Source organism: Bombina bombina, chromosome 11 (genome assembly GCF_027579735.1).
Source record: "Bombina bombina isolate aBomBom1 chromosome 11, aBomBom1.pri, whole genome shotgun sequence".
Lineage (NCBI taxonomy): Eukaryota > Metazoa > Chordata > Amphibia > Anura > Bombinatoridae > Bombina > Bombina bombina.
Genome location: NC_069509.1, coordinates 197,528,128 through 197,542,437, shown reverse-complemented (window position 1 = coordinate 197,542,437; position 14,310 = coordinate 197,528,128). Strand labels below are relative to the sequence as shown.

Here is a 14,310-nt window from a genome sequence, read left to right as displayed (position 1 = left end):
TATATATATATATATATCAAAACAGGAAACAGCACTCTCTGGACTTAAGTATTAAACAGATAGTTTATTCGGTAACGTTTCGGGGAATGCTCCCCTTCATCAGACCAACAACATACAGTGAACCAAACATTTAAACATACATAAACCCCTCCCCCCTGGTGCAAAAACCGCGTTGCCATGGAAACCAAACAGACAGTTCAAAGTAAATATATTAAAAAGCAACAATCACATCAAAGAGCCCAATAATCATGGTTAATTAGTTCAAAGTTGGTTAGCAAATAGACCATATAATCACCCTACATAGTACATATAGTGCATAAATCCCAGCAAACAAGCCAGTAGCAGAGTATCATATACAGAGTCATTTCATAATATCTTTAAATAGGCACAGAAAAGAGTTCAGGTGAAACCCAGCAGGTCATCATATTCAAATGCAAATATTATCGCAATCCACAGACTGTGATACAAGTATTTCATAACCTAGGTCCATTCATCCCATTTATGTTAAAAAACACTTTCTGACATCACACTAAGCTATTAATGATGGACACCTAAATACCTCAAAAACAATGTGACTGAATACAATGCGCTCAATTTAACACGACCTATACCTTATGTAAGTGACATGGGAGCAGTAATATGTTAGTTTATGGCCAAAGTGTAATACCGTATGACCCTGCTAGGCACCGGACCGCACTCGCTCTTGCTCCTCACACAGTCAATATCGGAATGGCAAGGGAAGTGCGCATGCGTATCTCCCCGGAGCAGCCCATCCCCCTTTGACCCTAGATAGGCTCCCAATAGGTTGTAGTGGACAAGCCCCTATCCCGGACTAGATGATGTTACTGTAGTGACATAGTAACAGTGTGGGCACCATGATGCGTCTTAGGGAGGGGAGGGCCAGGGCCATGTAAGAAAATAAAGCAGAACACGGGGTAACGACCCCATACTCGAACTGACAGTTTTACAGTCATAATAACAGGACAACAGGAGTCCCCCAATTGTAGAAGTGAATCCTACATGTTCAGACTGACATACCTAATGTGATGTGTGAACAGAGAGCCATACCTCACTTGTCATCCCATATACTACAGTCAAGCCCCACACAGCACTCGCGCTATCCATGAGTGACTTAGATGCAGCAAGGATACTGTTTGACACCATACTACCCTGAGGGACCCAGCGGAAAATGCAGTGGACTGTGTACAATCAACTCATCAAATTGAAGAAAAGAGAGGTGGGATCTTAAACTTCATGGCATTTACCTTTCTGAGTATCATAGAAAGAGACTGATACCCAGGGGCTTTAGAATCAATAATGTGCCCACCATAGGCAGACAGAACTCTGACTTCTGCAGGAAATGGGTGGCTATATTGAATAAATGTTCCCTGGATTTGATCTTGCTAGTGGTCGAGGAAGTCAGAAGTCAGATGCAAAAAGCAAAGGATGATATCAGTAATTTGGAGGAGGTTAAAGGCCCTATCCTGATGCAGGACAAAACAGAGAATTGGATGGACAAGATTAATACACAACTACGTGAATATAATAATGCCTTAATTGCCTTCAAAAACAAAAAGCTTGGTTATGTTATGGAGGATTACAAGGATAAAGTGTACCGGTGGACACTTGGACCTGTTGAAAGAGCCCAGTACCAGCCAAGGAGACAAAGAAGGTTTAGAACATATGCACACCGACAATTGAACACGGTGGACTCAAGCTCTGGCTCCGACACGGACTACTACTCGAGTGACCGGCCACAGGAGAATGAGAACCAGCACAGCACACAGCCTTTTTTAGGCATTACCACCCCGCTCCAGGGGAAGGGGCGAAGACCACATACACGCAGGGGCGGATTTTGGAAGAAGACCCCTGTTACCCCGCAGGAGGAGGAGGATGTGACAGTCAACCTTAGCCAGCATGTCCTGAATGATAATGAAAGGCGAGTACTTATGAAGGGCCTCTCCTTTGTACCCACAACTAAACCTGATGACTTCACTACTTATATCGACACTATGCGTTTCCAGAGGCAATTGAAATTGGGTGATTTTTTCCAGGGAAAGGAACTGGAAGAGAGCAGACATCCTTTCAAGAAACCAAGCACATTTGAACCTCCCACAACGAATCCAAGTATTAGAACATACACTCGCATTATCCAACAGAGATTGAGACAGAGGGAACATGGCCCAACTAGAAACAATATGACAGCAACGGACTGGGAAGCTGTACAATCGCTTAGAAATGACTCTACCATTGTCATACGTCCAGCGGACAAGGGTGGTGCGATTGTCTTGCAGGACTATCAGGACTATAAAATTGAAATAGATAGGCAACTGGCTGATGTCTCAACCTACAAGTCCCTACCCTGTGATCCCACAATTACCTATAAGGCACAGATTGACTCTGTTATTGAACATGCAGCACAAATGAATTGGATAGACTCAACTACCAAGGAATGGCTGACTACTAACAATCCAGTCAGGCCAATTCTTTATACACTTCCTAAGATACACAAACAATTGGTACATCCACCTGGACGCCCCATTGTTTCAGCACGGGGGTCACTCCTACAACCCTTGGCTAAATATGTTGACTCTATGCTACAACCATTGGTTGTGAACATGCGGTCGTATCTACGAGACTCTTCTACACTCATTGCATATCTCACTGAAATAACTGACATACAGCCAGGAGATGTGCTTGCCAGTCTTGACGTCACAAGCCTGTATACTATTATCCCGCATGAAATGGGGATGGAGATAATCACCAACTGCCTTGAGAGATGCCCTTATGTGGGTCCCCCTACCAGCTTTATTGTTGAACTTCTATCCCTATGTCTTAAACTCAACTATTTTAAATTTGAGAGGAGATTTTATCTTCAGCTCATGGGAACAGCCATGGGCTCGAACATGGCACCTGCTTTTGCAAACCTGTTTATGGAACATGTTGAAGAGAAATTATTCAAGGTATATGACAATCAACAAGTACGTTTTTACAAGCGCTACATCGATGATATCATGGTAGTCTGGAGGGGCACGATTGAGTCCTTTGGTGAGTGGGTCAAATCCCTGAACACAATAGGGGGACAGGTTCAACTTAAAGAAGTTTCCAGTTATGACGAAGTGGATTTCCTTGATCTAAGAATTTATAAAATGGCCAATAAATTGGGTACCACTTTATTCAAGAAGTCTACTGATAGGAATACACTGTTACACGCTTCTAGTTACCACCCCAGGTCACTCATAAAAGCCATCCCTAAGGCACAGATGCTGAGAGTCTTTCGGAATAACACATCAGAAGAAAACCGTGAGTTACAACTAAAAGAAATGGAAACACGATTCTACAGCAGAGGATACAATGGCAGCATCATAAGGGACGCAAGGTCCCAGGTGAACATGGAGACGCCAAAGAGAGACCCTCAGAAGAGGATGAATTTCGTCACTGCATACACTCCTAGCACGAGAACACTAGGAGTTACTTTAAAAGAGAAATGGGATATTGTTCAGACAGACCCATCACTACCTTATCGCAACTATGGACCACCCAGAATTGGGTACAAAAGGGGAAGAAACCTAAAAGATATTTTAATGAAAACAGATCCAACTGACAGCTACAGCAAGGTCACAACAACTACCAAAAGGGGTTCCTACAAATGCCCGAGTTGTGTAACGTGCAACTCCATGCTACAATGCAAACAGTTCAATCATCCACACAACAATACAAGTTACAGGATTAAGCACTATCTTACGTGTACCACACAAATTGTGGTATACATGCTGAATTGCAGCTGTGGCCTATTTTATATAGGTAAAACGTCAGATGACATTAAGAAAAGGATGGCTAACCACAGGAGTGCCATCCGGACGGCAATTGAGAAGGGTAAGAGTGACCAGCCGGTGGCCAGACATTTCATGGAGAAAGGTCACTCTGTGGCGGACCTGAGATTCAAGCTCATTGATCATGTGCCCCCACTCCGGAGGGGGGGTGATAGGGACACCCGCCTCCTACAGAAGGAGGCAGAGTGGATCTTCAAACTGGACACTATACACCCCAGAGGTTTGAATATGGGGATAGACTGGCATTGCTTTTTATGATCTAATCAGTTTTGTTTATGTTTTGTTATGATTTATCTGGTTGTATTTCTTTAGAGGTTTTGTATAGCATGTATAAGTTTCTGATTCTCTGAAAGCATTTTGCTATCCACGGTGGGTTTGTGAGGTCTAGATATAGATTTTCTCCTTGTTCTGCCAGTGTTTTAACCCTCATGAGGGGTGCATAGGGGGGACCCAGGCTTAGGTCTTGTCTGTATTTTGGACTATCAGATGTCTTAAATATCAGACGCACATTTAATTATGGTCACATTTTTGAGACCTAGTTCTAGTAGCCGTGCACTATTGAACACTGCTTTGGTTACTTGTATTTACCTCACCTATTGGGATGGGGGCCTGCCCTAACTAGAAATTGTTTCACTTATAGTTAAGGGGTGTCTGATTTGTTACAGCGGTTGTAAAGTTCTGGTCGCCGGCCTTAAGCATTTTTCTGTGTCATAGCACCGGCTTGAGTCACACGGTGTCAGGCAGGTATACTGATATGGGACCCCTACCTTCCCCTCCCCTATACACTTCATGTTGCTCAACACATATGACCTATCCACCACTTTACAATATCGTTACTCACACTGAGGTAGGGGCTTGTCCCCTACAGCCTATCCGAGTCCTAGCCGTGTTCAATGGGGGCGGGTAGCTCCAGGCTGATACGCATGCGCATATACAGCGATCTTTTTCCATTTACTCTGTAAGCTGTAAGCGCGAGTGCTGTGTGGGGCTTGACTGTAGTATATGGGATGACAAGTGAGGTATGGCTCTCTGTTCACACATCACATTAGGTATGTCAGTCTGAACATGTAGGATTCACTTCTACAATTGGGGGACTCCTGTTGTCTGTTATTATGACTGTAAAACTGTCAGTTACGAGTATGGGGTCTGTTACCCCGGTGTTCTGCTTTATTTTCTTGCATGGCCCCTGGCCCTCCCCTCCCTAAGACGCATCATGGTGCCCACACTGTTACTATGTTACTACAGTAACATCATCTAGTCCGGGATAGGGGCTTGTCCACTACAACCTATTGGGAGCCTATCTAGGGTCAAAGGGGGATGGGCTGCTCCGGGGAGATACGCATGCGCACTTCCCTTGCCATTCCGATATTGACTGTGTGAGGAGCAAGAGCGAGTGCGGTCCGGTGCCTAGCAGGGTCATACGGTATTACACTTTGGCCATAAACTAACATATTACTGCTCCCATGTCACTTACATAAGGTATAGGTCGTGTTAAATTGAGCGCATTGTATTCAGTCACATTGTTTGAGGTATTTAGGTGTCCATCATTAATAGCTAGTGTGATGTCAGAAAGTGTTTTTTAACATAAATGGGATGAATGGACCTAGGTTATGAAATACTTGTATCACAGTCTGTGGATTGCGATAATATTTGCATTTGAATATGATGACCTGCTGGGTTTCACCTGAACTCTTTTCTGTGCCTATTTAAAGATATTATGAAATGACTCTGTATATGATACTCTGCTACTGGCTTGTTGCTGGGATTTATGCACTATATGTACTATGTAGGGTGATTATATGTCTATTTGCTAACCAACTTTGAACTAATTAACCATGATTATTTGGGCTCTTTGATGTGATTGTTGCTTTTTTAATATATTTACTTTGAACTGTCTGTTTGGTTTCCATGGCAACCAGGTTTTGGCGGTTTTTGCACCAGGGGGAGGGGTTTATGTATGTTTAAATGTTTGGTTCACTTGTATGTTGTTGGTCTGATGAAGGGGAGCATTCCCCGAAACGTTACCGAATAAACTATCTGTTTAATACTTAAGTCCAGAGAGTGCTGTTTCCTGTTTTGCTACATTTCACTCACTCTAGCACCCTGGCCCTTGGAGAACTGTTTGTGAGAGTGCAACTGACTCTTTCACTTTTTCACAATTTTTTTTTCACAAACTTTAGGTTTCTCACTGAAATCATTTACAAACAGCTTGTGCAATTATGGCACAAATGGTTGTAAATGCTTCTCTGGGATCCCCTTTGTTCAGAAATAGCAGACTTATATGGCTTTGGGGTTGCTTTTTGGTAATTAGAAGGCTGCTAAATGCCACTGCGCACTACACGTGTATTATGCCCAGCAGTGAAGGGGTTATTTAGGGAGCTTTTTGGGGTAATTTTAGCTGTAGTGTAGTAGACAACCCCAAGTATTGATCTAGGCCGATCTTGGTATATTTCATGCCACCATTTCACAGCCAAATGCGATCAAATTAAAAAAAAACGTAAAATTTTTCACAATTTTAGGTTTCTCACTGAAATCATTTACAAACAGCATGTGCAGTTATGGCACAAATGGTTGTAAATGCTTCTCTGGGATCCCCTTTGTTCAGAAATAGCAGACATATATGGCTTTGGCGTTGCTTTTTGGTATTTAGAAGGCCGCTAAATGCCGCTGAGCATCACACGTGTATTATGGCTAGCAGTGAAGGGGTTAATTAGGTAGCTTGTAGGGAGCTTGCAGGGTTAATATTAGATTTAGTGTAGAGCTCAGCCTCCCACCTGAAACATCAGACCCCCTGATCCCTCCCAAACAGCTCTCTTCCCTCCCCCACCCCACAATTGTCCCCGCCATCTTAAGTACTGGCAGAAAGTCTGCCAGTACTAAAATAAAAGCTATATTTGTTTTGTTTTTAAAGCATATTTACATATGCTGCTGTGTACGATCCCCCCTTAGCCCCCAACCTCACTGATCCCCCCCCCCCCAACAGCTCTATAACCCTCCCACTCTAACTTAATGGGCGCCATCTTGGGTACTGGCAGCTGTCTGCCAGTACCCAGTTTAGAAGAAAAAATGTACATACAAGATTTGGGCATTTTTTACTAAAAATATTTTTCGTAGTGTAGCGGTTCCCACCCGCTCCCGCCCCGTGCACGCACCCGCCACCCTCCGTGCGTGCCCCCCGACGGTCCCGCCCCCTTGACAACACACGGCACACGGATGGCTGCCCACCCGCCTCCCAAGTCGGCTCCCACCCACCGATACCGGCCATCGATGTCCGGTGCAGAGAGGGCCACAGAGTGGCTCTCTCTGCATCGGATGGCCATGTAAGGTTATTGCAGGATGCCTCCATATCGAGGCATCACTGCAATAACCGGAAAGTAGCTGGAAGCGAGCAGAATCGCTTCCAGCTGCTTTCCACACCGAGGACGTGCAGGGTACGTCCTCAGGCGTTAACTGCCTCTTTTTTTTTTTTGAGGGCGTACTCTGCACGTCCTCGGTCATTAAGGGGTTAAATGACTATTCTGTGACCAACATGAGCAAAATCTAAGCAGGCAGTGGGAAAGATAAAACCAAAACCTGATACATTGTTAGTGCTTCATCTGTTATATTGTAGGTTGTCACGTGTCCTCCTCCGTTCATGACCCTTGCTATTAACCCTTCCCTGTGTGTGCTTCGCAATATAACTAAATAGTCATGAATAAGCATTCTGCTGTTTTATAAGTTGACTGATTTGTCTTCTCTGAACCTTTTAATGAAAGTAGAAATTTCTGTGCCACACTTGGTTTTTATTAGGGTCCAATGGACACCAAGTCATATTTTTTCTGGAATGCTTTACTTGCACATCAATAAATATAGAATACAGCCATGCAGCCCATAGACTAAGCACATAGCAGGCTCAGACATCTGTGCTCAACAAGCCCTACTGATGTGAATGTCAGGTCACACGTGCTGTAGAAAACTGTGCACAAAGGTTTCACAGGTAGCTTTAAAAGTACATTAAATATAAAATGATAAATCATATACTGTATATAAATTAGTTTGCCTTATACTTTCATTATATATTTTTTTTTGTCCCCCTTTTCCTGTAATTCCATTTTGAAATTGTGATCCTTTGAGTTCCTGTTAGAGCTTGAAGCGCAGAACACTGTTATATACCACACAGCCATTGGCTGCACACTCTAGTGACCTATTTATAACTGTCCCTAATTGGCCACAGCAGAGACGGTAACACAAGTTACAACATGGCAGCTCCCATTGTTTTATAGACACTAAAACTTTACACTTATTTTGTCAATATTTAAACAACTAATGGAACTTTAAAAATACATCTACAAGTTATTCTCAGACAATCTTTTCTTTCAGTGCATCATTCTATCTACCATTTATTTAGTGTTTAATGTCCCTTTTAAGAATGTAAACATTCTGGTTTTAGCCAATGGGATAAGCAGTACAGCGTCTGATTGGTTCTACCAGATACTCACTTTATTATGAAAAAAAAAACTGGCCTGGAGTTGGGGAGTTCAGGTAGGGCCTTTCAATTAACGCAATACTATCAATAAGTCGGCCTTTGGGATTTTAAGTGAAATGCTGTCAATTTGTGTCTGATTATAACTGCGTTATTTCAGTGAGATGTGTCCATAATAGTCCTGATATTATAAATATTTTTTTTTTTAAGCGGCATGAAAAAAAACATTTTGTTCGTGATTCAGATAGAACAAACCATTTTAAACAACTTTCCAATTTACTTCTGTTATTTAATTTGCTTCATTCTCTTAGTATCTTTTGTTAAAAGCAGCAATGCTCTACTTGGAGCTAGCTGAACACATTGGTGAATCAATAACATAAGGCATATATGTGCAGCCACCAATCAGCAACTCCTGAGTCTACCCTAGGTATCCTTTTCCACAAGGGATACCAAGACAACTAAACAGATTAGATAGTAGACAACGTAAATTGGAAAGTTGATTAAAATCAAAAGCTCTATCATTAAAGAGAAATAAATTGGGTTACACGTCCCTTTAATTTAGACGATTATTGCTAATTTGGGCAAATGCTCTAGAATTCTCCACCGCTGCCCTAAATGATGAAAGTGATTAACTGTTCGTTCCCTACAAACCAATACTTCATATGTTAATGTGTTTTTAGCCATTGTATGACGGTATAACTGACATATTCTTGTGCAGGTAAAAAAGGGAGCCACAAAGGCCGTGTGCGGCAGTACACAAGTCCTGAAGAGATTGATGCTCAGATTAAAGCCGAGAAGGAAAAGGCTCAGGCAAGTAAACTTCTGTTAAAATCTGACAGCGCTCAACCTTGTGTCTGTAGCTCCTAGTATTGTGGGTACCACCGCCCCCAAAAAGGTGAATGTAGTGCTAAAAATAAATACACAGAGCGCCTCCTAAAAGGCTAAGACACTAGTAGTGACAAGATTATTTAAATAAAAAATATATTGAAATTCTATAGGGGTATATAAAATATTTTATAAGCTACTTATAGCTAAAATATACAAACAAGATACAAAAGTGGATCCACTTAATATTAACAATAAAATATGCATATATCTATAGAAAAAACAATAAATATGTAGGTCCCAAACTTTAAATTCTCTCCACTCTCTGGAAAGAATCTAATGTTTGGGACCTACATATTTATGGACACCCACTCAGTAAATTGATGTTTTTATATTTATTTTTTATCCAACCATCAACAGCTGTTTTATTGTAATTTATTTTGTGATTAAGTTTTGTTGTGGTTTTTAACCACAATTGTATTGTTTTTTATATAGATATATGCATATTTTATTGTTAATATTAAGTGGATCCACTTTTGTATCTTGTTTGTATATTTTAGCTATAAGTAGCTTATAAAATATTTTATATACCCCTATAGAATTTCAACATATTTTATTTAAATAATCTTGTCACTACTAGTGTCTTAGCCTTTTAGGAGGCGCTCTGTGTGTATTTATTTTTAGCACTCAGACAAGTAAACTACCTCTGGCTCATTGTACTGTTAAATCTTCCCAATGATCCATTTTACCCACGGGGGGGGGGGGGTTACATTGTTTACAAAGAGTTAATTTACCTTTTTTTATTTTGTCATTTGAAATAGCTGATTTTGCAAGAATCAACAGCAGCCCAGTGTGGGTTAGAGTGACAGATTAATGTGAATTTTTTTATTGCTTTCTCTAAGTATTGGATTTTTATGTATAGACAAAAATAAATAGATAAACTAATTAAATCTGCTCTGTCTGCAAGCTCAGTCCATTTAAATTGACTGCATTTTCTATGAACAAAAACAGCTAATTTATATACAAAAATAAACCTAAATGGGCAATTTCCTACACATTTTATACTCTACAGCTGGTATAACAAGTAATTGGAATCCCATTAAGGGCAGACGAAATGTACAGTACTATTCCTTTAAATAGATTAGTGGTAAATGACACCATACTGCTCCCTGCAACACTAACAATCCCCACATGTCCCCTAACTTTTCCTTCGCTCGCAGGATGAGGAGTTTGGTGAAGGAGGCGCTGCTGGAGATCCCACGAAGGAGAAGAAGGAGCCGAATTCAGATGACAGTGACGAGGACGATGATGAAGACTATCAGGTGTGTTACGTATTGTTGCCGTATAAACTGCACGCTGCTGGGTTCCCTCTAGGTGTCAGGATTCTTACGGAGCTCAGGATATTGTGACTAACGCAAATGAACGCCCACAATATGAGGCATAAGAACTTTCATGCCGTCGCTGTGAACGCTCTGTAAATTGTGTGTTTCAGGCAAAGCGTAAAGGAGTGGAAGGTCTGATAGATATAGAGAATCCTAACCGGTTACCACAGTCATCCAAGAAGGTCACTAATATCGATCTGGAGCGGCCTAAGGAGCTTTCGCGTAGAGAGAGGTAATTGGTTCTGTGTCTCTGGGACGTCCTGTTCTCTGTATTGTGGCCCCTCGTGCCTGCTCTGTGTATTCTGCAGTCTCTGCATTTGTCCTTCCCTGTGAGCTCAGATCTGCGTATGTTCTGGCGGCTGTTACTGCGCAGCGGTACTTACATTTTTATTCACACAATCACTTGTATTTTGTCTTTGTCACAGGGAAGAAATTGAGAAGCAGAAAGCAAAAGAGCGCTACATGAAGATGCATTTAGCAGGAAAAACTGACCAAGCAAAGGCCGACCTGGCGCGACTAGCGATAATCCGCAAACAGAGGGAGGAGGCGGCAAAGAAAAAGGAAGAAGAAAAGAAATGTGAGTGAGGACAGCTTAACGCACGACATGAGCAGATAAGACTTCCTTATTGTCTTTAAAGGGACACACAGGGTGCAGCCATTTATTTCATTTATTTTGTTCTTTGTTGAAAGTATACCTAGATAGTTACAGAAGCTGCTGATTGGTGGCATATGTTTGTCAGTGGCTATTGGCCAACAGTAGTGCATTGCTGCTACTTCAACAAAGGATACCAAAAGAATAAAGTAAATTAGATAATAGAAGTTATTTGGAAAATTTTAAAAAATTAAATTCTTTTTTCTATCTAAATCGGGAAAGAAAGAAAAAATGGGTTTCATGTCCCTTTTACTCCCCTTTTTACTCTTGTCAGGAAACCTTCCCATCTTAGCCTGAGCATGCACACACCCGTCCCCCGAGGTATACACATAGGCTAACCTTACGTACCTGAGCATGCACACACCCGTCCCCCGAGGTATACACATAGGCTAACCTTACGTGCCTGAGCATGCGCACACCCCGTCCCCTGCGGTACACACATATATACATAGGCTAGCCTTACGTACCTGAGCATGCGCACACACCCGCCCCCGAGGTATACACATAGGCTAACCTTACGTACCTGAGCATGCGCACACACCCGCCCCGAGGTATACACATAGGCTAACCTTACGTACCTGAGCATGCGCACACACCCGCCCCCGAGGTATACACATAGGCTAACCTTACGTACCTGAGCATGCGCACACACCCGCCCCCGAGGTATACACATAGGCTAACCTTACGTACCTGAGCATGCGCACACACCCGCCCCGAGGTACACACATAGGCTAACCTTACGTACCTGAGCATGCGCACACAGCCGCCCCCGAGGTATACACATAGGCTAACCTTACGTACCTGAGCATGCACACACCTGTCCCCCGAGGTATACACATAGGCTAACCTTACGTACCTGAGCATGCGCACACACCCGCCCCCGAGGTATACACATAGGCTAACCTTACGTACCTGAGCATGCGCACACCCCGTCCCCTGCGGTACACACATATATACATAGGCTAGCCTTACGTACCTGAGCATGCGCACACACCCGCCCCCGAGGTATACACATAGGCTAACCTTACGTACCTGAGCATGCGCACACACCCGCCCCCGAGGTATACACATAGGCTAACCTTACGTACCTGAGCATGCGCACACCCCGTCCCCTGCGGTACACACATAGGCTAACCTTACGTACCTGAGCATGCGCACACACCCGCCCCCGAGGTATACACATAGGCTAACCTTACGTACCTGAGCATGCGCACACACCCGCCCCCGAGGTATACACATAGGCTAACCTTACGTACCTGAGCATGCGCACACACCCGCCCCCGAGGTATACACATAGGCTAACCTTACGTACCTGAGCATGCGCACACACCCGCCCCCGAGGTATACACATAGGCTAACCTTACGTACCTGAGCATGCGCACACACCCGCCCCCGAGGTATACACATAGGCTAACCTTACGTACCTGAGCATGCGCACACACCCGCCCCCGAGGTATACACATAGGCTAACCTTACGTACCTGAGCATGCGCACACACCCGCCCCCGAGGTATACACATAGGCTAACCTTACGTACCTGAGCATGCGCACACACCCGCCCCCGAGGTATACACATAGGCTAACCTTACGTACCTGAGCATGCGCACACACCCGCCCCCGAGGTATACACATAGGCTAACCTTACGTACCTGAGCATGCGCACACACCCGCCCCCGAGGTATACACATACAGAAAATCTAACCTTGCATGCCTCTTCCCATCTGTCACCTTGTTTCTTAAACTTGCACGCTCTTCCCCTTTCCTAATCGCACACCTTGCCCACTTAGTTTTTCTAGCAGAGCTCTTGTGCACCATAATCAGATAAGTGAACTGACTGTTTATTTTACATTGCAGTGAAAGACACAACGGCCACGTCCACCAAAGGCATACAGTCGATGTCTCTGAACTAATCGCCTATTCACCGCCAAGCAGCAGCTACTGGAGTGCATCCCTGGGCCCGTGCTGTCAAACCGCTCATAGACTAACTGCCTCCTGGCTTACCCCATACGCCCCAGAGCACCCCTTTGTGTCTGCACAGATCCCGGACCAGGGACACAGAGCGGGCAGAGACTGAACACACTTAGTGCGCATTAGGTTGCTGAGTGTTTGCGGATTTGGAATCCTGGTGGGAGGGAATAAAGTTTACATTTGGAATGAAAGTTGTTTATTTTTATTGGATCTGGGATTTACATAAATCCCAGCCCTGAGCACAAGCTATTCCCCGCCCCCTTTTTACAAATTCCGTGTAACTAATGTTAGTGTCTTGATGCAAAATATCCAGTTGGGGGACCAGATTCAGTTTGTATCTGGTGGATGTGACACATTGTCAAATGCCCAGGGAAGCCTCACGTGTAATCACAGGATGTCTGCGCTGGACATTTTTATTCATTGATTGGGTCTGTAGTAAGCAACTGGAAATACAACGTAATAAGAATGTCCGTGCGCTTAGGGTCTCTGCTGTGTGTGGCTTGTCGTATAGCGTGAGTTTAGGGTTGTACTGCTTAAGGGGACTTGGTCAGGTACGTTCAGAAAGGGTCTTAGTAGTAAAGTTTCTTCCAAATGATCCCAGCCCATGCTTGCCGGTTAAACCAAAGCAAGTTCCTGTTGTCATTGAATCTCTCCCCTATTTTGGAGCTGATGTTCTTTAGGCTGTCATCCCATAAGAACTCATTTGTGCAGGAAAAGTGTAAAATCGGCTCCTGAACTTGTGCCTGATGTCTTGTATTTTATGTATTAGGAGGTTAGATTGTGTGTTGTTTAAAGAGCTACTGGCCAGGGCGGGTGCATTTCAGCTTTCAGACGGACAATATGGAGATGTGTTCCTTTACATGGAGCAGTTTCCTGCGTTTATCCTTTGGTGCTTATTGTCAAACTGACTTTTATACACTAGTGAATGAGATTTGTAACATCATGTGCGGGAAACGAATGAATTCACCTCTGACGGTCACAACTGCTATAGTTTGATATGAATGTATACTTGGCGCCTCTCATATTGGGGTGCATTCTGGTTCAGAACTTCCTGACGCCACCATCTATAAAGTCCACAGAACTAGATAACTGTATATTTGGCTGATTAAACTTAAATTAAAACAAACAACAAACCTTGTTTGACCCATATATATATTTTTAAAAAGACTGTTTTCAGGGTTGCTGTCAC

General features: G+C 43.3%; 1 protein-coding gene across 1 annotated transcript; it reads left to right on the top strand.

Moving 5' to 3' along the window:
- Positions 1-9,013: 9,013 nt before the first annotated feature.
- Positions 9,014-14,254, top strand: PDAP1 (PDGFA associated protein 1; the record flags this gene model as incomplete). Its single annotated transcript, XM_053694620.1, is given in 5 exon segments — positions 9,014-9,105; positions 10,341-10,442; positions 10,613-10,734; positions 10,928-11,079; positions 13,008-14,254. Coding segments are annotated over 5 exon segments (524 nt in total), but the record flags the coding sequence as incomplete, so codon positions are not given.
- Positions 14,255-14,310: the final 56 nt, after the last annotated feature.